Source organism: Eschrichtius robustus, chromosome 8, assembly GCF_028021215.1.
Source record: "Eschrichtius robustus isolate mEscRob2 chromosome 8, mEscRob2.pri, whole genome shotgun sequence".
Taxonomy (NCBI): Eukaryota; Metazoa; Chordata; class Mammalia; order Artiodactyla; family Eschrichtiidae; genus Eschrichtius; species Eschrichtius robustus.
Genome location: NC_090831.1, coordinates 101,672,226 through 101,699,641, shown reverse-complemented (window position 1 = coordinate 101,699,641; position 27,416 = coordinate 101,672,226). Strand labels below are relative to the sequence as shown.

Below are 27,416 nucleotides of genomic sequence, written 5' to 3'. Positions count from 1 at the left end.
ATAAGATGTCTTTCACATCTCCTTGCCACACCATTAGCCTTATTCTATATAATGTATGTGCAAGAAAGTATTAAAACCATATTCTCTTTTAAGTACTACGTAAGTAATAAGAATTCACTTTGGCCATTTCCACATCTGATCTGTAAGAATGAGGATTTCTAGTACGTTTGCCCCAACTTCTCTCCCACCAACTCGCTAGCCCCTCAAGATAAGAACCCCGCGCTATATAATTTGTGTTCATGTCAATTAGTCAGCTCATGACAATGTTGACAGCTTCATCCCCATGTATCCAAAGCTGGTTTGGAAACATAACAAGCAGGAGTTGCAGGGATTATTGATTAGAAGAGGCAAGTAAAGGCGTGATTTGCTTATGTCTGACAGAGCTTTCAAGCTCTGTGTGTACCTTCTCTCAGCTTAGGACAGAGGACAAGAGTGTGGTGCAGTTGCTCAGTAGCTCTCGGCATAACTCAGGTCACTAACCAACTAAATGAATAGTCAAATGAAGAGACGAGGTGCACCCTTGTACACCAGTGGCAGCCCGATGGCAGTGCTTTCAACATTCCTGGGACCTCTGCACCCACTGTTTACCCACAGCTTTAGTGACCAAAGGACGAGGGTTCTGTCAACTCCAAAGCATGGAGACATTTAAGGACACTTAGGTCTCTCTCCTCTAAAATTAGTTCTGGGTCTGCATTCCTCTAACATCCTTCCTGATTGATCTTCGTTTAATTCTGGAAAGCGTTAGTATGTGTTACTCTGTCTAAAACAACTGTTGGCCTTCTGTCCTGCTGCCCTCTGCTTTTGGCCTTCTGTCCCTTATATTGGGGTTAATATTACCAGTGCCGAATGATTTGTAATGCCATGAGGTCTTTTGTGACCCAAATGAGCAGAACTTTTCCTTGATCCACAGTCTCTTTGTCAATGAGTCATCCATCCTTTCTCTCCATTTTTATTTCATTCTATTTTGAGTGTGAATTACAATAGATAAGGACAAGCTCAATCAGAGACAGTCGTAGCTAATTCCACATATAAAAAAATGAAAACTTGATTCAATCTTGAACAATGTTCTCTTTCCGGATCAGGCTATAATAGGAACTTGATCTTAAGTTTAAATGACACCTAAGTTAAAGGTTATTTAAGGGCAGACACTTCCTTTCGATCTTGTAAAGTGCATAGTAAACCTCAGCTTTCCAGCTCTGTACTTGCAAACTTCCTGTTATCTATACTCACCTGTGTCTTCTCTTCTGCATCATCAGGGGATGAGGTATCTTCCCCTTCAAGGCCAACTTGTGCACCTATCATATTGACCCCAATTCCACTTACCTCTTTCCGGATGTATTTTAATCCATTATATATCTCCTCTTTCTCCTGTGGCTTGTACCTCTGTCTTCTTTTACATATTTCCCTTCCATTTATAATCATGGTATCTCCCTAAATAATGCCTTATCCTGAGCTCTACGCCTCCTTTCAGCTGCCATCCAAAAAGCAGGCTATACTCTCACCTTCGTTTTACTCACCTTCACTCCACTTTGCCCAAAGAAGTTTGGCTTCCAATCTCACCAGTCTGTCTGGTGGGGAGTTAGTTACACTAGCCTGGAGCATGGCTGGTCAGAAGGAGAGCGGAAGGGAGGAAAACTTTTAAATTCTGCTCCTGCCTGCCCACTACATTGCCTTGAGATGTCCAACTCCTTATCTTTTGTCATTGGAATTGGTAGCAGTAGGTCAGGTGGTCAGTGTCTGTGGTATTATCAAAACAGGGCCTCACCTGTGCTGCAGTGAGATGTTGATGAAAACAGGAAAGGGCTGAGCCACTCCCGCTCATCCCTTCACTCCTCTACCTCCAAACCCTGTAGCCTGGTGAATTACAGGACTGTTGACCAAGTGCTGTTGCTTTGAATCTAACAAATTAATGGTGAATCCCTGTCCACAGGAGTTGCCTAATGACTTAGTAGGAAAAGGAAATTATCGGTGTTGGTTCTGTGTTGCCTGGAACTCTCTGCTCCAAAGCTTAAGCTTCTGTCTTTTTGAAGTCCCTGCAAAGGACACAAGCCTGCCCATCATCCCGTTCTCTGTACCTCCAAATGATCGTGAGCTCTCAAACTAAAATTACTAGACTCCTAAGGAGTGCAGCTCTTAGTAAAGACGATAGGTGGTATGTACCACCTGGAACTGATGGAGCAAGAATTTAAATTGAGCATAATACTCTCAAGGTGATACAGGAAGACGCTAGCTTGTCCCTTCTTGATGCAGGGACAAGAAGTCATGAAAAACCAAGTGGAAAGATTGGGTATGAAAATAATATGGTTGTAAGAAAAACAGGATACAGGATGAATATAGCGGAAGAACTTGTTAGTGACCTAGGAGATCAGAATGGGGGCTGCAGGAAAGGAGAAATAAGTAGACAATACAAAAGGAAAGCTAAGTGATATGGAGAATTGAAATAGAGTAAGACAGACTTCCATCAGACTGGTTAAGAAAAAGATGCAGATAAATATAGCATGAAAGAGAAAAAGTAACTAGAGACACAAAACAAAATAGTAGAAGAGTATTGTGAACCAATACAAAATTGAAAGTCTCAAAAAACTGCGTATTGGTAAAGTCAGCACAAAAAACAAAACTCAAATAGGCCAATAAATTTTAAAGAAATTGAAATAGTTGTCAAAGATCTCCCATCCCCAAATTCCTAAACCCAGTTGTTTTAGGAGGTAAATTCTACCAAAGTTTTAAGGAACAAATAATTCCTATCCAAAATAGGTTCAATAAAATGGGAAGTGAGGGGAGTTCATTTCATGAAGCAAGTATAATCTTGATTCCCAAACCTGATAAAGACAATAGAATAAGAGAGAAATAGGGCTTCCCTGGTGGCACAGTGGTTAAGAATCCACCTGCCAATGCAGGGGACATGGATTCAAGCCCTGGTCCGGGAAAATCCCACATGCCACAGAGCAACTAATCCCGCAAGCCACAACTACTGAGCCTGTGTGCCACACTGCTGAAGCCCACGCGCCTAGAGCCCGTGCTCTGCAACAAGAGAAGCCACGGCAGTGAAAAGCCTGTGTGCCGCAGCGAAGCGTAGCCCCCACTCGCCACAACTAGAGAAAGCCCGCGTGCAGCAACGAAGACCCAACGCAGCCAAAAATAAATAAATTTTTAAAAAAGAATTATTATAGGTCCATTTCATTTAAGCATATATGCAAAATTCCTAGATATGATATTAGCTCACAAAATCCAACAGTGTATTTGTAAAATAATATATCAAAATCAGTGGGGTTTGTTCCAAGAATATAAAAGTGATTCAACATCAAAAAACTAAAAAACTTAAAGATCACATGATCGCAATAGATATTTTTAAAAGGGTGAAACGGTTTAACACTTAGCCATAAAAAAAAAAATAGACTGTTAGCCTAGATAGACTTCCTTAGCTTTATAAAATCCATATAGGAAAAGACCTACAGTGAATATTTAATGAAGAAAGTTTAAAGGCATTCTCTAGGATTAGGAACAAGACAAGTACATACACTTTCATTTTTCACAGTACTGAGAGTCTCAGACTCTACATAAAAGGAATGAAAAAAAGGTGAATCAAAAGAATGGAAAGAGAGGAGATAAAACCATCATTGTTTGCAGATGAAATGATCATCTCCCTAGAATATTCTACAGGATCTAGATAGAGCCTATTAGATACAAAAGTTCAGCAAGGTTGTAAAGTCAACCTGTTGAAATCAATAGCCTTTCTCTGCACCAGAGGTCCTCAAAGTTTTTAGTTTCAGGACCCATCACACTCTTAAAAATTAACACAGATCCCAAAGAGCTTTTGTTTATGTAGGTTATATCTACCAATATTTACCATACTAGAAATAAATTTATAAAATGTTATTGTTTAAAAATAAATATAAACCCATTACTTGTCAACATAAAACATTTTTATGAAAAGAAAAAATTTCCAAAACAAAGAAAAAACTATGTAGTGAGAAGTATACAGTGTTTTACCTTTTCGTACATCTCTTTAATGGCTTCCCTAAAAGAAAACAGCTAGATTCTCATACCTGCTTCTTCATTCAGTCTATTGCAATATATTATTTTGGTTAAGACACGAAAAACAAATCTGGGCTTATATGTAGTTGAAAAGGGAGGAATATTTTAGAAAACTTTTCAGATAATTGTGGGTTTTCTTCTTTGATATTACACCAAAACTCAGCAAGTGGAAGTTTGTTACAGTTTAATTGAAATGTGAAGTCTGAAAGCACATCAATGAACTTTTCATGCTATTACATTAAATTCCACTGGTTTATCATGTATTTTGAATAGATCTTTCACCATGCATAATTTTTAACATTATGTATTGATTATTTGAAAAATATGCAGTGAATTGCGATCTTCTTAATGTTAACAAATATTATGTAATATCAAAAAATCACCCTTGTGAATATCACCCCGACTCATCAGAAGAGTCTTAAAGTATTAGGAAGCTGTCAAGCTCCTGACAGATACAAGTTTTCTAAAATTCTACTTTTCCTTAAAAGCTCCCATTTTATCATTGGCAACAAATACTATCTATTGTTTCCTTAAAGTGAGAGGTTTACTTCATTTTTCAGAAAGTGTCTACCAAATTTCCAAGTCTGAATAACCATACTTTGTCAGTAGTCGAATGGTTCTCTGTGAAAGAAAACAAAAAGCAATTAGCTCAGCCCTGGACTCAAACAATCACACGAACAATTTTCCTCGAGATAGTCATCGTATTTCAGTACACAAAAGTGCTTTATGCAAACTTCTCATTTTGTCACAGATGATACTTTTTAAAATGTATACTCAAGCGTAGAGATTCAATGAAATTAATAATTTTTTACTCTTTCCTCAAGGACATTCTTATGTAAAACTAGCTGTTTTTCTTGAGTGAATGGTGATAAAGAATACGTGATGAGTATAATTTAGCACCATAACCCTGATTCATGCTGAGGTAACAGTTTTACTCACTATTGCTTTTGCATCATTACTGTAAATGTCAACAGAATTTAAAAGGCAAAACATTTTATTATGAAAGTACTTTTGACTATGCAGGCCCCCAAAAGGTCTTAGGGATCCACAGTGGTCCATGGACCACACTCAGAAACACTATTCTGCACCATCATTCAACTAGATAGACAGATAGATAGATAGATAGATAGATAAATAGATAGATAAGGTACCTTTCATAGTAACCACCAAATTATAAGGCATCCAGGAGTTAACTTAGCCAGATTATACAAAACTTCCTAGACCTCTATAAAAAAAATTTTGAAATTCAAATAAAGATCACAGAGAGTGATGTAAATAGATGTAGAGACAGTTCATGCCCTTAAGAGAGATGACTTAATAATATATAAACTCTCCCCCCAAATTAATCTATAAAATCACTGCAATGTCCATCAGAATTCCAGGGTTTTTTTTTTTTAATTTGATAAAGTTATTTCAAAATTTAAGGAAAAGAATAAAGGATACTGGAAAACTGTATCACCTTAAGGAAAAAATAAAACAGTATGGAGACTTGCCTTGCCAGATACTAAGACAAATTACAAAACCATCACCAAAGCCCAGGATCAGGCCGATACTCAGAAGAGGAATGTAGAGACAGAGTCATGTATAAATGGGAGACTGATATGCTTCATCGAGAATAAAGTGGGACCACAAATCAGTATGGAAGAATGGGCTGTTTCAGAGATGTTAGAAAGAAGGGCTCACTAAATGGATGAAGATAAACTGAAGCCCTGTCTGATAAAAACGTGGTCTCCAGAGAGACCTTAAAGTATTGAAGAAAACATCTATCGCTATAAATGCATCATTACTCTTTATTGTAACTATCTTAAACTAATATTTTTACCTTTTCACATCCTCAGTTTTCTAAGTTTCCAATTTACTTACTTCATTTTCTACATAGAACTGTCAACCAACCATCTATGCTTGAAAAAAATACTTCACACTCTGAAATGAAAGCTCCATGAACCACATTGACTCTCAAAGTTTCAGAAGAAGATGTAAAATAATGAGGTAAATGCACAAGATAATGTATCAGGAGTACTTAATTAAGTATATCCCAGATTCCTCAGGATCTGGAAAAATTATATTCTTCCAAAAGCTTCTCTTGGGTGAACATTTGCCTTCTGTAAAAATTCTTAGAACATAAGCACCTCCTGAGAAAACCAAACGTTTATGTAATATCTCTTTCAGTTTGTTCCTTACTGAGAACTATTCCCTCGGCCATGATCTGTAACACTCTGAACAGCTCTTGCTAGAATCTTATCTCCTTCCTCTGAAGATGCATGGAAATCTCATTACAAGTGTTCAACACCTGTTCCCTAAAAGGTCTCAGAAATGATGTCAGGTTATTCAGCTCACTTGACAGTGTGTCATGTATTTTTTGTGTTTTTGTTTTATTTTTACTTTTATATGGAATGTGATTTACAGATAAATGCAGCCTTGAAATAGCAAGCTTTCCTCCTTTCATGAGCAATTCTGTAGAATTTATCATTCTCTAAATCCAGGGTTTGAAACCAACTGATTGATGACCCTCTTATTTATTTACTAACACATGTCAACAGGTAACCAAGTGACATGCAGCAGTGTGGCTCCTGCAGCACCTTGTTAATCCGAGTAGTTTAGATGTATTAAAAAGTCTTTTCACTTGGACAAAACGAGAGTAATGCAAACTGACAGATTTCACCTCTTTATTTCTCAACAGAGTTTGTAAGTACTCAAAGCCTAGACAGATGACTAGTTTGGGAAATTAGGGAGATTTCTTGTAGACCACAGCGAAGTGGACATAGAGCTTCAAGCACTCAACTTAAAGACCTAATTGAAGAATTTGTAATGCCAGATTTTTTTCAAAAGGGAAACCTATAAAATATCCCTGAGGCATCATCAGTGCATACACACACGTTCACGGTGGCAGGCAGACCCACGATGTTAAAACCAACCATAGAAATACTCAGGATGTCACCAAGCCCAACCCTACTCTCTACACTTGGTCTTTACACTTGTCCAGCTAGGAGACTTTCTCCAAATCTTGGCATCAAATACTTTATCACCATTAATGCATGAGCTGGCTGCCCTAACAGATCTTGATTATGTGTCAAAGGAAACAAAGACATACGTACAGACGTCAAGATCTTTTGACTAATTTCCTAGCACCCAAGGCTACAAATCTTCAGATTATCTCTTTCATACTGTGGGGTTGCTGTGTCTGGGAAACTTCTCATCTCTTCTCCTTCAGCTTGCTTCCCAGCTGGCAAGCCTCTGGAGTGCCTTTCACCTTAACCATTGCTCACTCCTGAACAAACCGTCTTCACCCCCATTGCCTCACTGGATTCTGCTTGCCTAACCCACACTGTTCACAGGCAGACTTTCTCCTTGAGAATGGAGAAAAGAGTATAAGGGGCAGAAGTATAAGTGTGGAGGTGTGAAGGTATTCCCTTTATGTGGGAATGTAACAAACGACCATGGAAAGGCTGCTTGTTTCAGGTAAATGTAATTAGAAGACAAGAAGGTCTAGGCATGAAATTTAAGACGCTATAGGCTTTAATTATATGATAATTTAGTATTGGCATAGCATAATTGAGATTATTCTGATGGTTTTCAATTTCTGAATCTGAATTATATTGGGGAGAAGTAAATACGGTGTATATATATATATGAAGAGCAATAAACCAGGGAAGGGACCATTTCTCAGTTTCAGCTGCTGAATGTAATCTGTGTATGTGAAATACAGATACAGCTATCATGGCTAAAGACCAGTCTTTAGAAAAGCCCCTGTTATGCAACTAACTGAGAAAACTGCCAGTGGAAGAAAATTTCTGCTGTCATTAGAATCCTACCACATAGTTCTAGCCAGAGCTAACCAGAGCAAAGTAAATATGCATGTAAAAATTTTTTTCTCTTTCAAGCCTTCATAGGCTCTGCAGTCAGATGCAGATATTTTCTTCCTGTGAGATCTTAGATCTTAGATCTTCTGGTTTCACAGATTTAAGGAGAGCTAGAATCTCAACAGCTAAAAGGACTAAATTAAAACTTTAATAAAACTCAAACAAAGGTGTCTGTTTTTCCAATCTTTTTTTTTTTTTTCTTTTTTGGCCGCACTGCACGACATCTCAGTTCCCCGACCAGGGATTGAACCCGGGCCATGGCAGTGAAAGCCCAGAATCCTAACCATAAGGCCACCAGGGAACCCCCCTATTTCTCCACTCCTATAAGTCACATAATTATAAAAGCCTGTGACAAATGTTAAACCAAATAATATTAAATTGTGTGTGTGTACCCTAATAATCCTCTCTCTGTAATTCCATCACCATCATGCCTTCAAGATCTTAAGAGGAGACAATGCCTCCCTATTCCTCCTCAAGGAAGGTTCACAAAGTGTCACTGCCATTTACCTCCAGCGGTATCTGACTTCGTATGGCCTGTCACTCATGGATCACCACGGGCTGTTGGCTTATGGAGATTGCTCAGTTTGCATGCAGTTTGACTGCCATTGCCATTGCCTCTGGTCCAGTGTCCAATTCTCCTTTGCTCTGTAGCTGACCATTTCCTTAAAAACGAACTTACTGATGTGAAAGATAATCCAGGTAAAGCAGCTAATGTGACTGTGACTGCAGGACAGTTATTCGAAAGCACTGTATCATTAGCATGGTTAATTCCAAGGAGATATTAACTGCAACTGTTGGTTTAAATGACAGGGTCATTAAACAAGTTGGCCCCAAAGGGAGCCTTGGAATTAGGAGGCCACAGACCTATTGTTTTCAAACATCTGTGGCCATTGGTATTCTCATGGATTTTAAACATCCGTAGGCAGGCCGTAACATCGTAGATTATTTTCATTCATCTAAGGACTGTCCAAATATGTACCTCATCCTATCTGGGATAACATTACTGAAGATGTGTTCCGATTCTACACAAAAGTCACCTTTTTCCTAAAATGAAGTTTATGTAAAGATATAGCTTGATTTCGGGTAGGTAAAGGAGGAAATAATCTGAAGGTTAAGCAGGTCATCTTTGTTTTTCATAAACACTGGTAGTTCTCAAAGTGCATTGCCCAAACCAGCACCATCAGCATCTCCTGGGAACTGCAAGTTCTTTGACCCCACGCGAGACCTTCTGAATCTAGAAACTCTAGGGGTAGTGCTGTCAATCTGTGTTTTAACAGGCCCTCCGTGTGATTCTGGTGCATGATGAAGTTGCGAACTACAGACCTATACTGAAAATACCCCATTCATTGATTAGAGTGATGTATTATGCCTGGCACTCATAGAACCGTAATAGGTTGCAGTCAGACAAGCCAAGAGAGAGTCAGTGATACACCATCCTTTTGCATCAGTTGACAGTACCAAGTCTTGGGGTGTCAGATACTGGGCAAGTATAGGTCAGGTTGGAGAAGTGGGGTTTAGATTTAGATACCACCTCTCTCCTGAATTCTGAGGTGGTCTTCTTAGCCAGCAAGTTATATACTGTTCCCTCTAGGGGACTACGTCGAGGGAGATTCCCCCCCACCCCCCCACCCGGAATCATCTAATCTAGTCACAAGCTCTAAAAGTGGCAGACAGGTGGGAGGGGGAGGGGTCGTTTTGTTTAATGGGAAAGTGTTTGATCTCCTGCCCTCCTTCCCTCTTGGGTTGAAAAGGCCCATGAGTATTGAGATCTGGCAGGGGTAGGACTCCACAGGGCCTAGCTGTACTAGACTCTGGTACTGTATCACTCACCACAGATTGCTATGCCTGGAGCTAAAGGATGGGTCAGAAAATCTCAATAAAATTTACACTTTCCTGCTGAGTCCTCAGTCTGGATCATGCGAAGAGGGAGAACACTGACAAGAATTAAGGTTTAAATTAGGACAGACTAGGGAGCCAGTAGAAATTCCCTGAGCCAGCTGGGCTGGCCTAAGGGGGTGTATGAATGGAAAAAAGCATTTAAGATGGAGGTGGCAGCTCAGATGGAACCATTTCTGATCTCTCTAATTGGTACAAATCATGTATGTGCCCATAGTAGTGTGCAAGGTGTGTGCGTAATGTGGTATTGCCCTATGTTTTTGTAAGAGGGTGAGGTGGATGGTGGGAGCAGTCACCATCTATTTTGATGGAGAAGGGGCACAAGGGAATAGAGGGGTCCATTCCACCTTTCTCATTGGGGTCTGTGGGTAGATAAGTTTTTCTGACAGCAGTCCACAGAGAGGGTGCTGACGGTCCTTGCTACTGAATGACCTTTAGGGTTTCAGGTAGAAGAACTCAGGTGTTGTACCCTTGGCCCAACTTCCTTGTTTAGTTAAACCTCACAAGGCAAAGCCTCACTACTTGGGTCTCCACAGTGTCCCATGTAGATGCTTCCATGTTGCTGATCTCCTTACTCTTTCCAAACTGTAGGCCTTCCTTTAACTCCTTTCTCTAGAAAGTAGTCATTTCCCCATTTTCTCCCCCTCTTTCCTCTTCTTTATTTTTCTTTTTTCCCCCAGGACCTGCAGATCTCCCCAGAGTCTTTTCTTCAGGCATACAAGTTTTTTACCTCAGTTACCTCCTGAATGTCAGGGCTTTCTCCCCATTCATCTGATTTTTGTCCTTTAGAGGGAGGGAGTTCTTTTTCTTCAGATGGGAGGAGGAAAAAGATGGGAAACTTCAATGTCAGACTGCTGCTTTCTCTGATCTAATGTTCCTGAACTCAAACACCCACCCACTAAAAGGATAATTTGATTCTGAAGAACTCCATATATTACACATGAGCAATTTAAAGCCCTCTTTTTGATATATCTTTGATCCTATTTCTTGCAAGCTAGTAACTCTTTTCTTGCATATTGAATGCATTTAATTCACTCTTTATCAGAGCTTTATTATAGAACTTCCTCATATTGACCAAAAATGCATGGGATGCAGCTCTATCCTCTACTTTATAAACTGGTTAGGGAAAGAGATACATAAATTGTTTGAAGGCAGAAATACTGTTTTGTTCATCATTTTATCCCCTCAGTTATTAGTACAATATCTTACATGCAATATATGTTTGTTGAATCAAATTCAGGGCCACAAAATCTGGGGATGTTGAAGAACCAGCCAGAAATCTTAGCACAAGGGAGGAGATATGGGGATGTATGTATATGTAATGCTGACTCACTTTGTTATAAAGCAGAAACTAACACACCATTGTAAAGCAATTATACTCCAATAAAGATGTTAAAAGAAAAAAAAGCTTAGCGCATATATAGGAATTATATGTTGGTGCACTCTAGCTGTTATCATGACCTAGATGCAGAGGAGAGTAGACAAGGCAGTATTGCAGTGGGATTATTGCCATAGCCCTTCAACCCAACACCATCTTGTATTCTAGTCCTTGTTTAGCTGCAAGTACAGATGCAATCAGTCTGTTAGAAGTTAAGGTCAAATACGTTTCAAATTTATATGTATCTTATATGGAGAAAAATGGACTGAAATGATTTTACTGGTCTTCTCCCCATATACCCTTACAACCTTCACAATGAGCATCATTGTGTATCCAATGTGACAGGCAGTGGCAGGAAAGGAGGCAGCCAAGGAGAGAATGCTGAGAGTATGCACCCTCTTTGAAGCAGGGGAGCAGAGTTAAAGCCTGCTAACACACAATGGTCAGGCTGTCTTCTTACATCTCCCCACCTCCGACTTTTTTTTCCAGTGAGATCTCTTCTTAAATGTACAGATGAGCATAATTAAAAGGAATTGCTTTGAGGAGCCAAGAAGTGTTGCCATAGAAAAGTAAAAGTGTTCCAGAATGAAGAAATATCGTAGCCAAGAGCAATACATTGAAATTCATCAAGAAACCTTGCTACTTTGGGTATATTTGTTTTAAATGCCACTATTTGAAATGTGTTACCAACTATCAGCAACTTGGCGTGAAGCTTGAAGAATATAGAGGCATCTGTAACGCTGTAGAAATGTTGCAAAAAGAGGGAAAGTGGACATTTTAAGGGGGAATTCTCAAATATTCACAGTGCTCAGAATTTTAATGGAGCTATTGATAACCTTGTTATCTAGTAGAGTTCTAGCTACAAAATGCATTAAACTTCTTGGCTGTAGTCAAATGAGTGGCAGCCAGAGATGGCATACATAGTGTACTTGATAAAAATGCTGTTTATTTAAAGTATTAGAGTGGTCATTATGTTCAAGTACAAAGTTTTGATCCTCTCAGTAAATTTAATCTAGAAAGAATAAAGTGTTTCAGACTGTTTTTAAGTTTCAGTAGAGCACAGGGTACTCTGTGAGTTTTTCCTTAAGAGAGTGTCAAATGTAAATGCTGGACTTGATATATTCACACATAAACAGAAGTAAGTTTTCAGGTTGCTTCCTTGATTCTTTCCCATTATTGCCTACTTGTGGCTAAGGATATGGTGACTTTATAAACTCAAACTTTCAGCTATTTCAGAAGTTTACATTGAACATATATATTCAGTTGAGTGTGCGTATGTGTGTGTATGTTAATCCTATTCAGAGAACATGAAAATGGAAAAGAATTCAAGTCACTGTATTATCACTGTTTTAACCTCTCTCCAAGACACTTTTCCCTAATCTGGAAATGGGGCTCCTGATTCCCTAACTTTCAAAATGGTTTTAGGGGTACAGTAAATAATGTACTAAAGTATGTAGGAAAAATAAGTTTTTCTTCTGTGATCAAAACAATTACATTTTGTTGCCTTTCCCTTTCCTCATGAAGTTGAAATGATAAAATCCAATATAGGTAAAGCCCAAAATGTATAGGAAGCATAGACTCTGTTAGCTAGAAGGAATCTTAGAGCATATATGGTTCAGTGATTCTTACCATTTGTTTGGCTCATGGACTACTTTGAGAATCTGAAAGTTATGATTCTTCACTCCCCAAAAAATGCCTCTATACACAAAAATTAGCCGATAATTTTAAGGGGTTCAAGGACTCCCTAAAACCTATTCCTAACCCCTAGGGTTAAGAATCCTCAACTTAATTCAACACCCTCAATCTAAAGATGGGGGGATTTCCCTGGTGGCGCAGTGGTTAACAATCCGCCTGCCAATGCAGAGGACACGGGTTCAATCCCTGGTCTGGGAAGATCCCACATGCCATGGAGCAACTAAGTTCGTGCTCCACAACTACTGAGCCTGCACTCTAGAGCCCACGAGCCGCAACAACTAAGCCCGTGTGCCACAACTACTGAAGCCCCTGCTCCTAGAGCCCGTGCTCCGCAACAAGAGAAGCCACCGCAATGAAGAGTAGCTCCCGCTCGCCACAACTAGAGAAAGCCCATGCACAGCAACAAAGACCCAATGCAGCCAAAAAAAAAACAAAACCCAAAAAATCTAAAGATGGAAAAATTAAAGAATATAAGTGATACACTCTTGAGAATTAAAAATTATTTTGAAAACTCTTCCCCAAAAATCTCTAATAATTTAAGAACACAGCTTTCATCAATTATTTGAGCAGTGTCCTTGGACTACAGCTGCATTTCATTGGTGGACTTGCTGTCTCGTCCACCCTTGGTTTGTGAGTGACAGAAGAGCTATTTGCAATCCCACACAAAGTGAAATGAAATAATTTGGGTATTGATTCTATTTTTAACATGCCCTTTCCCAAAGATTATACTACCACATTCTCAGTAAACATTCATGAAGTACCTGTCATGGTCCAAAGCCTATTCAAGATAGTGAGAGCACAAGATCATGAGACCCAGTTTCTGACTGATCTGCGCCTAGTCTAGTAACAGCTCATGAGCTGGTAATAGGGGAACCCAGAGGGAGGAGCGACTCACCCAGCCCCAGAACTTGGAGAAGGTCCTACATTTAAGGTAGCATTAAAGCTGTGTCTTGAATGATGACTAGGAGTTTTCCAGGCAAAGGATCCAGATATCCTAACTCCCTGTGCATGCAGATTTTACAATGCGCCACTTTCCTTTTAGTTTAGAATAATTTGCTTACTTTAAATTTTATGTACATGGTAATTAGGTGGGGTGGCCCATCGAAGACCCATTTGGTAGTTTCATCAACCACGCATCTTCATTCTTTGAGCCATGCAATCTCCAAACCTTAAGGTCATTGTCCTCTCTGACCTGCAATTTCTAGTTACTCACAAAAGCTTGCAAATCCTTTCTTCAAAGCGTCCCTTCTACCTTTCTCTTCTTTTCTGTTCCCATTACCGTCTTCCCATAGTTCTCCATACACTAGAACTTGTCCCCACCAGTCCTTCCTTGTACTGCACAACCACAAATACGTTTTCCCAAAATTAATTTATTCTGAAGCCCGGCAAAGAAACAGTTGCTCCAGGTTACTAGATAGGATATAGTTACTGAGTCTATTTATTTTCTTACTTAAAGCCTGCCACGATCCAACCTCAGGCTCCTCACCCATCATTTCCCAGAACTTTTTTACTCCAGCCAGGCAAGTGCAGGGTAGAGATGCTAAGAGCCCATACCAAGTCAGGTCTCACCTTTACCACGTGTTAGCTGTTGCATTTCATCTCTCCAAGCTTGTTTCCTCATCTACGACTTATATGAATAAATAACCAAACGGCTTAAAGCTGTTAGGAAAATTAGTGTGATGACACGTGGGAAGTGCCTGGTGCCGGGTCTGACACGTAATTGGCTCTCAATAAATGGTGACATTTGTAGCCACCTTCATCATCACCTTCCTCTGAAATGCACCACATCTCTGACATGCAAGCATCTCTAGAAACCCTTCCTCCTCTTACCCAGGTCATTTGCTTCTCCTTTAGGACCTGCTTCAGGTTCTGCTTATCTTCCCACTGATATCCCCCCTAAATACACCTGCTCTCAGCAGTCTCTCCTAACATCCCCTGCCTCCCCTCTGTTTGCTTTACACTGTTTCCAAACTTTGAAGTTTCCTCACTGCAATAGCGAGAGCTGCCCCCAAGTGGAGCAGACTGTCGTGCAAAGTCACAAGCCTCCTTGACTTCACCCTCGTTTGAGGATGTTGAAGTGATCATGAAACAGAGGGGAGTTTGGGTAGTGGATGTCTAAGGATCCCAGCAGTAGTGATTTTTGGAGTCTGAGTGGTTTAAGAGCAGGGACATGTCTACTTCCTCCTACTTCCCACAGCTAAGATTATTGTAGGCACACTCAACTCTGTTGTGTTTAGCGGACTGTTTTCCTGAAGAATCATCCTACTCTTTGATCCGTGACAGATGAGCAGTGGCTTTAATCCTGCAGGGGAGTTTGGGAGGATGTGTATCAGGGTTGGAGGATGGGAAACCCCACGTGCATCACACTGTGACCCATAGTGAGCTTATAAAAAGTGTTTAATGAACAAGCACCAATCATAGGCTGTTTCATTGAATCATTGTATGTCCCTTGGGAACAAATTAAGAGCAAATGGAAGTCTTCCAAAGTTAAGGCTGAAGTTATAAGGAGATGTAGAGGGAATAGATCTCTTGCCCCGCCCCTGCCAAAAAAAAAAAAAACTCCTTAGGTTCCACAGAAAAAGCTCTTTATCTGAACACTTTATTTCTCTTCCTTACGATCTCCATACAGGGGCAAAGAGAGAGTCCAGAAATGTTTATCTTTAGTATCCTTACTGGAAACTCTATTCCTCACATTTTTGAAACAGTTTCATTACACGGGGCACCTCTAATTTTTGCCAGTTCGTTTTATCTCTGAAATCAACTGCTTTGCCTTCTCTGTTGCTGGATTTCAGCTGCACTTAATCTCATTGTGGCCTGGCCTTTTTATACCAGTTTGCTGTAATGCTGAGAGAACCTTCAGCTTCAAAGAATGGCTCTTCACCCCTCCCCAGTTGGAGGGGAGGAAATCAGTTAATTGCAGCCTGTCTGAGTTGTTTTAGGTGACTTTGTACTTTTTCCATTTAAGATCAACATGAACCTTAGACATTTCAGGCTGGAAATTTAAATAGCAACAGAAAAGCCTGCCTTTCGCTAATGCCAGGAATGACTCATCTGGTGAGAATGGTATTGTATTGATAATACAATACAGAGAGAAGGAAAAGACTGTCGTATCTGCCTTTCTTTGTATTTCTGACCTTGAGGAGAATTATAACTTGTTTGTTGCAGAAGTTGAGCATCTCATGTGCTGATGCACCTGTTAGTTCTAATATGTTAAATGGCAAAGCACTTGCAGTTTCCCATGATTGCTTTGTGGGTGAAATATTTTCTGCAATCTGGTGAACTGATTTTTTTTTTTAAGACTGTATTCATTTGTATTTCTTGTCTCTCTTATTTCTCAAAAATATGCTTTCTCATTCTATTTCAACACCCTGGTCTCATCATTAACATCTTAGAATCTGCTTGGCTTTTTATTTTCAAGGTAACATTATTATGATTTGTTTTTAATGCAGAGACCATGAACCAGGCGACTCCTGCTAGGAAGCTGGAAGAGGTTCTTCATCTAGCAGAGCTCTGCATAGAAGTCTTACAGCAGAATGAAGAGCATCATGCAGAGGTGATGGCTTGTTTTTTTTGTTTTTTGTTTTTGGCTTGTTTTAACTGTCACATAAAGCGTCACATTATGCTTTACCATAGTGGGAGCAGCACTGAAGAAGTGGCTTTTGATACACATCTGGCCATTTATCTACAGAAAACTGAGAACATGTGTGCATCTCCTGGAAATACAACTCCTATATGTTACAAAGGAATTGTATATGTATATAATTTAGTATCTGTTCCTGACAACTGTCTTCCTGTGAGGAACATGGGAGAACTTATGGGATCTGCCTAAGGTGTACAACTAGTTAAGAAGCAGAGCTGGAACACGAACCCCCATCTTGTGATGCCAGATCACTTGCTTTTCCCCCTGTGCCCTGATTGCTTTAGTTTAGAAATGTAAGTTAATCAATGTTCAAAAGGAAACGTAGTGATAAACTATAGGACACCAAAATTGAATAGAAGACGTTCAGAACTGTATGATTGATAACTCCAGTCTTTCACTTTTACCGTCAAACTTTTCTTTAAATTTTCACTAAACCTTCATTTCTAATAGATTTTTTAAAGTTCTAGTGCTAATTATATACTGACATTCACTAAAAATATAGAATGGTATTTCATCAGGCAAACTGCTTATTCTGAGACTTAAAAGTGTCATTCTTTCTAATAGCCATGAGTTTATTTTAAAAAACAAGAGTCTTCTGACTGAATCAGGTAGGGAAAATGTGTAGGATTAAATAAATGTAATAAATTTCAGTGCCCTAACAGTGCTTTTATTCTTGAGGAAGCACGTGAAATGAGTAAGTATGAAAAAGACCAGATACAGAAGAATTTATAGAATATTTATATTTAATGAAGCCTTATTCTCAAAAATATAAGAAACTACAGGAAGTACGTTTTAAGCAAATTCTCAGAAAAGAATATTCATGAAACCTTGCTATAGATAACTAAGATTTATTGTATCTGGTTATAAATATGATCATTCAAAACATCTGCTTTTAGCTCAGACTGTGGAATCTAGCTTTTACCTTGCATCTGTCATGTGTGAACTTGTTATGGATATTTTATTTTAAACTGAAGAAACAGCTGCTTCAATAATTTGAAGTGAATTCCCAGGAGGAGCTTTTCTAGGCTAATACTACCGCTGTGTTACAATGAAAATGATTATATGATAAAATGTATGTATGTGTTGTCTTTTGTCTTTTGTTAAAAGGCATTATCATCAGAGTATTAGACCTTTTTGAATTAAAAAAAAATTTCTGATTGGGTATCCAATTTCATCTAAACAGGTACATCTAATATTCCTATACATTTCACAAAAATTACATTTAATTTTCCTGCACTAATAAGGAAAATAATAACTCTCCTGTCTTTTAAATGTAATTAGCATTATATACTCCCTGCAACCACTACATGCTTGTTAAAGTACAGTGTATCCAAACACAATTAAAATGTAAATATTACTTATTTTCTAATCCACAAAAATACAGTTGACTTTTTTGAACAGGGATAATCAAAACTCATAAATGTAACTCAACTATATGCCAAAATATAGAAGTGTTATGATGACCTCTTTTTAAAATGCTTTGTAACACTATGACATGTCTTCATTCCACAATGCTTCCAAATTCTTGGGGTTCTTCAGGGAAGAGAGGTGAGTAAAATTGTTTTCACCATTTTTCTAGCATGGAATAACTCTTTTATGTGAAGATAAGATAGAACACACTCTTGTTACACTTTTAAAGCCACCTTAGTCCCTCTCCTTGGAATCAAAGACTGTATTTCTTTAAATGGGCAACTCTTTGTTGTACTGTTTCCGTGAATGTGTCTTATTAGTAATTGCATGCATAATTATTGCTGGCCATCTAAGTACAGGCCAGCTGAGAGGATTTTGTCAGTTTGGTTTTGGTTTTATCTCCTAGTGTTTTTTTGGCCTTTTTCTTTTTTTAACCAGGAGATCTAGCTTTGCCTTTGAACAATATTAGGGGGTGAATTGATCTGATTCCAAAGTCATTTCCACAGTGAATTGATGGACTGCATTGTACACTGATCTTGATTTTGCTGAATGTCCAGGCTAGACTTGACTGCACAAAAGAGGACCCGGCCCGGCTCCCTTGGTGAAGGTTAATGCGTCTGCCTCAGAGACCTTCAAGTGGCCGTGTGTCAGCACCTCTCGTTTCCCTTCTCCTTCCCTCCGCAGGGGCGGTTCACTTCACAAGGCCAAGAGGTTGTTTCTGTCCTTCAGCAATTTCTCAGTTAAGCAGGTTTCACGTCCTTCAGATCTTTGACAGTAACTTGCTTATAAGACAGTCCTCCCTTCTCTCTGAAGGCCTCTCCACCTCTCCCCTCAGGCTTCTCTTCCGAATTTCTGTGTTTTCTTTTGAGAAAGACAGTTTAAGCTCCTTTCCAGAAAATCTTGAAGGACGTCTTCCACATTCCCGTGATGAGACTGTGTCTGACCAGAAATTTAGACAAACTGATCCGACAGCTGTCCATCCAAGGCCGCTCACTCTGACAAAGGCGGCAAGTCCCAGATGCTGACTAGAAAGCCTTAGGCTCTCACCAGCGCACCCCCTCCAGACACACGCACCGCTTTCCTGCTAAGAAGGCTTGCCAGGTGCACAACTGGTCAGTGACGGCGTGAAGACGCAGGCCAACTCCAGACTCCACACTTTCCAGGGAACCACACTGTTATTGCTTGGTTTCAGTAGAATGGCAGGTAGGGGTGCCTTGTCCTAGTTCTGCCGGCAGGTTTGACACTGAGCATCGTAGCAGGGATATAAATGCAGAGAGGAGGATGACGGTGCAAGCCTGGAAATGTCCCTTCTGTTCTGTCAGGCTCTTCTCCTGGCATGTCTTGGGACTCTGCTCTGGGGATGGAGGGCTGGAAATATCCCTCAGTGAAGGGGCAGAGAGAGAGGCAACATGATCGATATGAGCACAGCTCAGGTTGTTACTTTGTGATTTATTGTTGCAGCAGAATCTTAATTGAAGGTCCCTAAGATATGTTAAATATGATATTGTCCACCATATCAGTGACACTGTAGGCCAGGGGGATGTCTGGCGGTAATTCGGTATTTGCAACTTAGCTCTCGGTTCACTGTAAATGGTTGATGCATCCTGCCCTGCAGCTGGCTGGGTCCCAGGCTGCTCCAGCAGCAGAGTCAGGGCAGGGAGAGGAGTTCAGTATGGACACACATATTTGTGCGTGTGGTCATTCACATGAACATCGGTGTGTGGACCAGATTATGCATCTGGATGGGTTCTAACATAAAGAGAATGGATGTTTGATTTTTAAATTTTTTTCCATTGTGTTTACTTCCTCATATCCTTATTCCTCTCTACTACCATGCACATCTAAGGACCATCTTAAAGTGTAGTTATACAAAACTTGATCATAGACAAGATCTGTTTACTATCTACTACTAACTAAATTGCACTCATCTCAACAGTTGAGTTCATCTTAATTGCATAGTATTTATATCTGGATAGCCAGTGAGATAAATCGACATTTTTTTTTTTTAGGACGGGTTTAGGGTTAGGTTAGCCTGTGGTCCAACAAATGTTCCTCTTTTTGGAAGAAGATGACCAGTAAGTGGCTTTCATACAACTAAGCTACAGGGGCAGAATTCAATTTGCAGCAGTGACTCTCAAACGAAACTGCATCGGCAAAAATATCCTACCAGAAATGTTTGTTAGTCACTCACTGACTTATAAATGTATAATATTAAGAGTAGCACTTTACCCCAACATGTTTTGAAGCATTTTCAGTTCTTCATCTCACTTGGTTATTTCAATATTTATATTCATCTATGAACACAGTTGGGAAAGATTTTCGTGAATCAAGAGTGCAGAAAACTTATGATTCGTTTGGCAGTAGTTTAGGTGTCACCCAGTTTAGTTTAGTCCGTTCTGCTGGCTCCTCAAAAGCACTTAAATATTTCTAGAATATGACCTCTTAGCATTATGTTGCTCTATGTGTATGCTGGGGGTTGTGGTGATACCCTAGACACTGGACCGTCTCCAGGGCTTTTAGGATCATCTACAAAATACAGGATTGCAAGCTGATCTTTTCTTGGGGGGAAAAAAGCACGTAATACATTCCAAAATCAGACGCGCAATTTTTGCTCATTTATGCAGCCATATTTTTTGTGGTGTTTTAAATTATGAAATGTTTGCTATATTTTGAGGGTGAAAGTAATCAGAAGCCTAAGACCTCAAAGAAATCCGAAGAGATATAAAGAAATCAGACCATTAAAAGATGCTCTGGCAAGAAAAAAATCAGAGGACATTAACATTGGTCTGATCTGCAAAACTAGACCGACAGACAGACAGGCCCTGTGCCATGTATAGTTAATTAAGAAGAGGCTGTATGTGTAAGAGCTTGGTCTCTACACTCCAGCTGACCTGGATTCAAATTATTGCCCTGTTACCTACCAACTTTATGACTTTGGGCAACTTCTTTAATCTCTGAGTTTGCTAACCTATAAGATAAGGATAATTATACCATCTACCTGAAAGGAATAAGTAAGATAATGTATAAAAAGCCTCTCGAATAGTACAGTAAACCCCCTACATATGAACCTTCAAGTTGCTAACTTTCAAAGATGCGAACATACGTTCTCATGTCCAGTCACCTAAGTTAGTTCACCTGTCTGGTGTACATTGTCACGTGCGTGCATCCTCTACAGGTGGTTGTGCTTTTGTGTACTTTACTGTACACAACTGTATAGAGTACAGTAGTACAGTATCTTTATTTCAAGCTAGATCTACAAGAGGACAACTTCACCGACCTCCTTGCTGTGCAGCACAAGGAGCTTACTAATAAAGACCTGATGGAATTGGAGGCCCAGAGAAAGGACGAAGAGAGACAAGAGGAAGAAGTAACTCAAGAATGAAGAGATTCACGATGCAGGAAATGGCAAGGGCATTTTCTTTATTTGAAGAGGCACTGTTAGTTTTTGAGGCACGGGACCTGAATGTAGAACAGTACACGAAGGTTGCAGCAGCCGTTCAGAATGCAATCCAGTGCTACCATGTCATCTATGACGAGAAAAAGCGAGCTACTACCCAGACATCACTGGATCTTTTTTTCAAGAGGGTAGATAGAATTGGATCCAGCAAGGAACCAGAACCTGTGCCATCAGCGTCAGGCGTGAGTGAAATTGCAGGTTGCTCTCCGTCTCCTATTGCTGATGACCCTTCAGCTCTACCATCTCCCATCTCCATTCCCTCCTCCAGTCACTAACTCTGCTTGCCTGTTCACTTGATGCCAGCTCCTGTATGCCAGCTGTTGTGCTGTACTACTGTACTTTTCAAGGTACTGTACTGTAAGATTAAAAATGTTTATTTTTTGTTTATTTGTTTTTTATGTATTATTTGTGTGAAAAGTATTATAAACCTATTACAGTACAGTACAATATAGCCGATTGTGTTAGTTGGGTACCTAGGCTAACTTTGTTGGACTTAGCAAACAAATTGGACTTACGAATGCACTCTTGCAACAGAACTCATTTGTATGTAGGGGACTTACTGTACTTGGCACGTAGAAACTACTCCATTCATGTTGGATATCATTATTTTTAAAATATCTAAAGTCACATTATAAGATTTGTGTGAATTTTGACTCATTTTTATGTTACTGATAATGATTCGTTTTTTTACTTTTGTACAGCAAGAGATTTTCATATTCCTTGACTTTTCCAAACAGCCCTGGAGGAGGCTGGTACAAGTATTGTTATTACCAGTTTGCAGATGAGGAAATGGAAATCCAGCCAGAGAACTGATTTGCCCACGATCACTTAAATCTCACCAAGTTCAAAAGCTCAGAACTCTGCTTCCAGTTTCAGGGATAGTCTTACCTGCCACTATTTTCAACTACTCTGAGTAAACAGACACGGCTTTCAAAGTATTGTCAGCCTGCCACAAATATTGTTCTCACTGTACAAGATTTATTTATTGTTAGAACTTTGATAGAAATAGTATGGCTAAAGGATTACAATCAAGTTTTGTTTTGTATTTCCCTCTTAATCAAGTTAAACATTGCCTTCTGCCTGTGCTGTCTCATTTACACTAATTAGTGGCTTAGCTTTAGAGCCAAGATCACTCTAACCTAGATAATCGTGACTTTTGATTGGTGCCCTACAGATGGGTGTGTTTCTGAGAAGGGTTTTCTCCTCCCTGGTGGAGCCCCTCATGCCGTGGAGCGCCTCCCAGGAAGTGGCGCTCCAGGAAGGAAATTATATAGCCTCTCCTCTTACTACCAACCCGGGGTGCGAGGACTGCCACCCAGAGGGATGGCAAAAAGCAGGAGGGGACAGGTGAGAGAACTGACCCTGTGTTCTCAAGGCAACAACCTGCAACCCTTGCTTTTCCTTTTCAAAGACAGTGGTTCCTTAAAGCTTTCTCTGGTCATCATTAGAACAATAAGCATTCGTCACAGGTTGGCTTACGTTCATTAGGAATAACATCATCAGAGATACAATTTGAAACATAAATATATACTTCTGCAAAACATAACGAAAATTTCCAGTTGATAGCAAAGTCTCGCCAACCTGAAGCTGTTTTTTTTTTAAAGAAAATTATCTTCCATCGTGTTCCATTCCCCTACTGCGACTCTGTCTTCCAAGTAAACTTTAAAAAGAGCTTTGGAAATTTTTCTCAGAGTCTTGATACAATCTTGACCTAACGTGGCTGTTACTGTCTTAATTTTAACCTTTCGCAAAGGTATTGGTTGTGAACTGGAAGTGAGACTTTGAAAATATCTCTCTTTGCGGTGCTGCATTTTCATTAGCATTTCTATCCTGCTCTACTCAGAGGGAGGAATCTCGGATTCTTCTTATCTATGTCACCAACCCAGCTCTAAAAGACAGGAGCAAGGTATATGCAATGAAATTGCGTATGCTATTTTATTTTTTTCCTTTTATATTATTGTCATATACCCATTCTAGTAGAAATTTAAACAAAAAGTGTTCAAATATAATATTTTCAAAGAGCAATAGCTTGGTTTACAAAGAACATACCACTTCCAGCAGGTTTTCACATTCAGATGTTTATACAGCAAAGTCGAAGTTATATGCTTTGAGCCAACCATTAAAAATGTTCCTACCTCTGTAGTCTGTGATTTGTACTAGACCACTCTTTTTTTTCAGCCAGTGTTTTCTTCAGTTTCCATTTGCTAATTAGTTACACGGTAATGTTTTTTATAAACATATTGAACATTATTATTGTGACAGAAGTTTTTAAGAAAATACTCAATATGTCAATATTTTATAATCCACCTTTTTTTGGTTTGTGGTTTGACTCTTTTTGTTATAATCTAATTTACACTGGAGGGAATTGAATGGAGTTGTGCAACCACAAATCTCACATGTTCTTAGAAAGTTCTTGAAAGTAAATATGGACTTCTCTGAGTATATAGTATGATTAAACATTTATTAGAAGTTACTTCTAATTGGAAGAATAACAAAAACATCTGTATCACAGAAATGTGTGTACTTTGTAGTTATTTGGTTACAAAATTATAACGCTTATCAAAATTAAATGAAAATAAGGGGGAAAAGACCTGAGAGACATTTCACTAAAAACAGTATAAAGAGAGCCCTAAAACATATGTAAAATGTTAAACTCATCAAAATTAGACAAATGCAAATTAAAACAAAACTGAGATACAATAGCCAGAGAAGTCCACATTATTTTTTTGAGTGTGATAAGAACACTTAACATAAGATATACCCTCTAAGCAAAATGTTAAGCATACAATACAGTGTTGTTAACCATAGGCACTGCAGTGTATGTAGACCTCTAGGATGTGTTCATCTTCTATAACTGAATCTTTGTACCCTTTCACTAATACCTCCCTTTTTCCCTCTTTCCCCAGCCATTCTACTCTCTGCTTCTATGAAATTGACTATTTTAGATTCCTCATATAAGTGGGATCATACAGTATTTGTCCTTCTGTGTCTGGCTTATTATACTTAACATAATATCCTCCAGGTTCAACCATGTTGCCACAAATGGCATGATCCCCTTCTTTTTTCAGGCTGAAAAATATCCCATTGTATATAAATATCATATTTTATTTTCCATTCATTCATTTGTGGACATTTAGGTTGCTTCTGTGTCTTAGCTATTGTGACTAATACTGCATTGACCATGGTAGAATATGTATCTCTTTGAGATCCTTATTTCAATTCCTTTAGATATATACCCAGAAGTGGGATTGATGGGTCATATGATAGTTCTATTTTTAATTTTTTGAGGAACCTTCAACTGTTTTCCATAGTGACTGCACCAATTTACATTCCTACCAACAGTGTACAAGGGTTCTCTCCTCTACATCCTCAACAAAACTCACCTTTTGTTTTGTTTTTTTTTAATAATAGCCATTCTGACAGGTGTGAGGTGATATCTCATTGTGGTTTTGATTTGCATTTGAAAATCAAATGATGATTAGTGATGTTGAGGACCTTTTCATATACCTGTTGGCCATTTGTTAGTCTTCTTTGGAGAAATGTCTGTTTGGTCACATGTCCATCTTTTAATCAGGTTATTTCTTTTTTTGCTTTGAGTTTTAGGAGTGTATTATATATTTTGGATACTAACCCTTTATCCAGTATATGGCTTACAAATATTTTCTCCCATTCCTTTGTTGATTGTTTTCTTTACTGTGCATTAGCTTTTTAGTTTGATGATTTGCCTGTTTTTGCTTATGTTGTCTGTGCTTTTGGTGTCATATCTAAGAAATCGTTGCCAAGGCAAAGTTAAGAAGCTTTCTCTCTGTATTTTCTCCCAGGAGTTTCACAGTTTCATGTCTTAAGTTTAAATATTTAATGCGTTTTGAGTTGATTTTTGTATATGGTGTAAAACAAGGGTCCAGTTTAATTCTTTTGCTTGTGGATATCCAGTTTTCCCAGCACCATTTATTGAAGGGACTGTCCTTTCCTCGTTGTATATTCTTGTCACCCTTGTTGAAGATTAGTTGACCATATATGTGTGGGTTTATTTCTGGGATCACTATTCTGTTTCATTAGTCTAGGTGTCTGTTTTGATGCCAGTGCCAGATTGATTTAATTACCACAGCTTAGAATATACATATTTTGATATCAGAAAGTGTGATGCCTTCAGCTTTGTTCTTCTTAAGATTACTTTAGCTATCTGGGATCTTTCGTGGTTCCATATGAGTTTTAGGATTGTTTTTTCTATTCCTATAAAAAAAGTTCAGTGGAATTTTGATAGGATTTGTGTTGAATCTGTAAGATTGTTTTGAGTAGTATGGACATTTTAACAATATGAATTCTTCCAATCCATGACACCGGATATCTTTCCATTTATTTGTGACTACTTTAATTTCTTTCATCAGTGTTTTATATTTACAGTTTACAAGTCTTTCAGCTGTTTGGTTAAGTTTACTTCTAAGAATTTTTACTCTTTTTAATACTATTGTAAATGAGATTGTTTCTTTTTCAGATTGTTTGTGTGTAGAAATGCAACTGATTTTTGTATGTTGATTTTATATCCTGCATCTTTGCTGAATTTGTCCATTAGTTCCAACAATTTTTATAGAATATTTAGGTTTTTCTACATACAAGATCACATTATCTGCAAAGATAATTTTACCCTTCCACTTTGCATACCATTTATTTCCTTTTCTTGCCTGATTGCTCTGGCAAGGATTTCCATTACCGTGTTGAAAAAAAAGTGATGAGAGGGGGCATCCTTGCTATATTCTGGATTTTAAAGGGAAAGTTTTCAGTTTTTCAGCACTGAATATGATGTTAGCTGTGGGCTTCTCACATATGGCCTTTGTTGTGTTGAGGTAAGTTCCTTCTATACCTAATTTGTAAGAATTTTTATCATAAAAGGATGTTGAATTTTGTCAAATTTTTTTCTGCATCTACTGAGATGATCGATCATGTGATTTTTATCCTTCTCTCTGTTAATTTGGTGTATCACATTGACTGATTTGTGTGTGTTGAACCAACTTTACATCCCAGGGATAAATCCCACTTGGTCACAGTGTGTGGTCCTTTTAATATGCTGTTGAAATTGATGTGCTAGTATTTTGTTGATAATTTTCGCATCCATGTTTATCAAGGATATTGGCCTATATTTTTCTTTGCGTATGGTGTCTTTTTCTGCCTTAGATATCAGGGTGATACTCTCCTCATAAAACGAGTTGAGAAATGTTCCCCCTTCTATTATTTGAAAGAGTTTAAGAAGACTTGGTTTTAATTCTTCTTTAAACGTTTGATAGAATTAACCTGTAATGCTATCTGTTCCTAGGCTTTTCTTCTTTGGAGGTTGTTGATTACTGATTCAAATTCCTTACTTGTTTTTGGTTTGTTCAAGTTTTCTGTTTCTTCTTGATTCAGTCTTGATAGATTATATGTTTCTAGGAATTTATCCTTTTCTTCTAGGTTGTCTAATTTGTTGATGTATAATTGTTCATTATAGTCTCTTATGATTCTTTTTTTTAAAAATTTATTTATTTATTATTATTTTTTTGGCTGTGTGTTGGGTCTTCGTTTCTGTGCAAGGGCTTTCTCCAGTTGCGGCAAGCGGGGGCCACTCTTCATCGCAGTGCGCTGGCCTCTCACTGTCGCGGCCTCTCTTGTTGCGGAGCACAGGCTCCAGACATGCAGGCTCAGTAGTTGTGGCTCACGGGCCTAGTTGCTCCGTGGCATGTGGGATCTTCCCAGACCAGGGCCCGAACCCGTGTCCCCTGCATTGGCAGGCAGATTCTCAACCACTGTGCCACCAGGGAAGCCCCTCTTACGATTCTTTTTTCTTTCCTGTGGCATCAGTTGAAATGTCTCCCTTCCATTTAAATGATTTTATTTATTTGAGTCTTCTTTGTTTTTTTTCTTTTTAATCTAACTAAAGTTTTTTCATCTTTTCTAAAAAACAGCTCTTAGTTTCCTTGATTTTTTCTATTGTTTTTCTACTTTCTGTTTCACTTATTTATACTCTAACCTTTATTATTGCCTTTCTTTTTCTAACTTTGAGCTTAGTTCTTC

General features: G+C 38.7%; 1 protein-coding gene across 6 annotated transcripts in view; it reads left to right on the top strand.

Moving 5' to 3' along the window:
• CADPS2 (calcium dependent secretion activator 2) overlaps positions 1 to 27,416 on the top strand; it is a 552,288-nt gene that overhangs the window by 434,658 nt on the left and 90,214 nt on the right. For all 6 annotated transcript variants that reach the window (XM_068549383.1, XM_068549382.1, XM_068549381.1 and 3 more), the window contains one exon: positions 16,314 to 16,417. In XM_068549383.1, the coding sequence (XP_068405484.1) occupies positions 16,314 to 16,417 (104 nt within the window). The remainder of the gene's footprint in view (positions 1 to 16,313; positions 16,418 to 27,416) is intronic.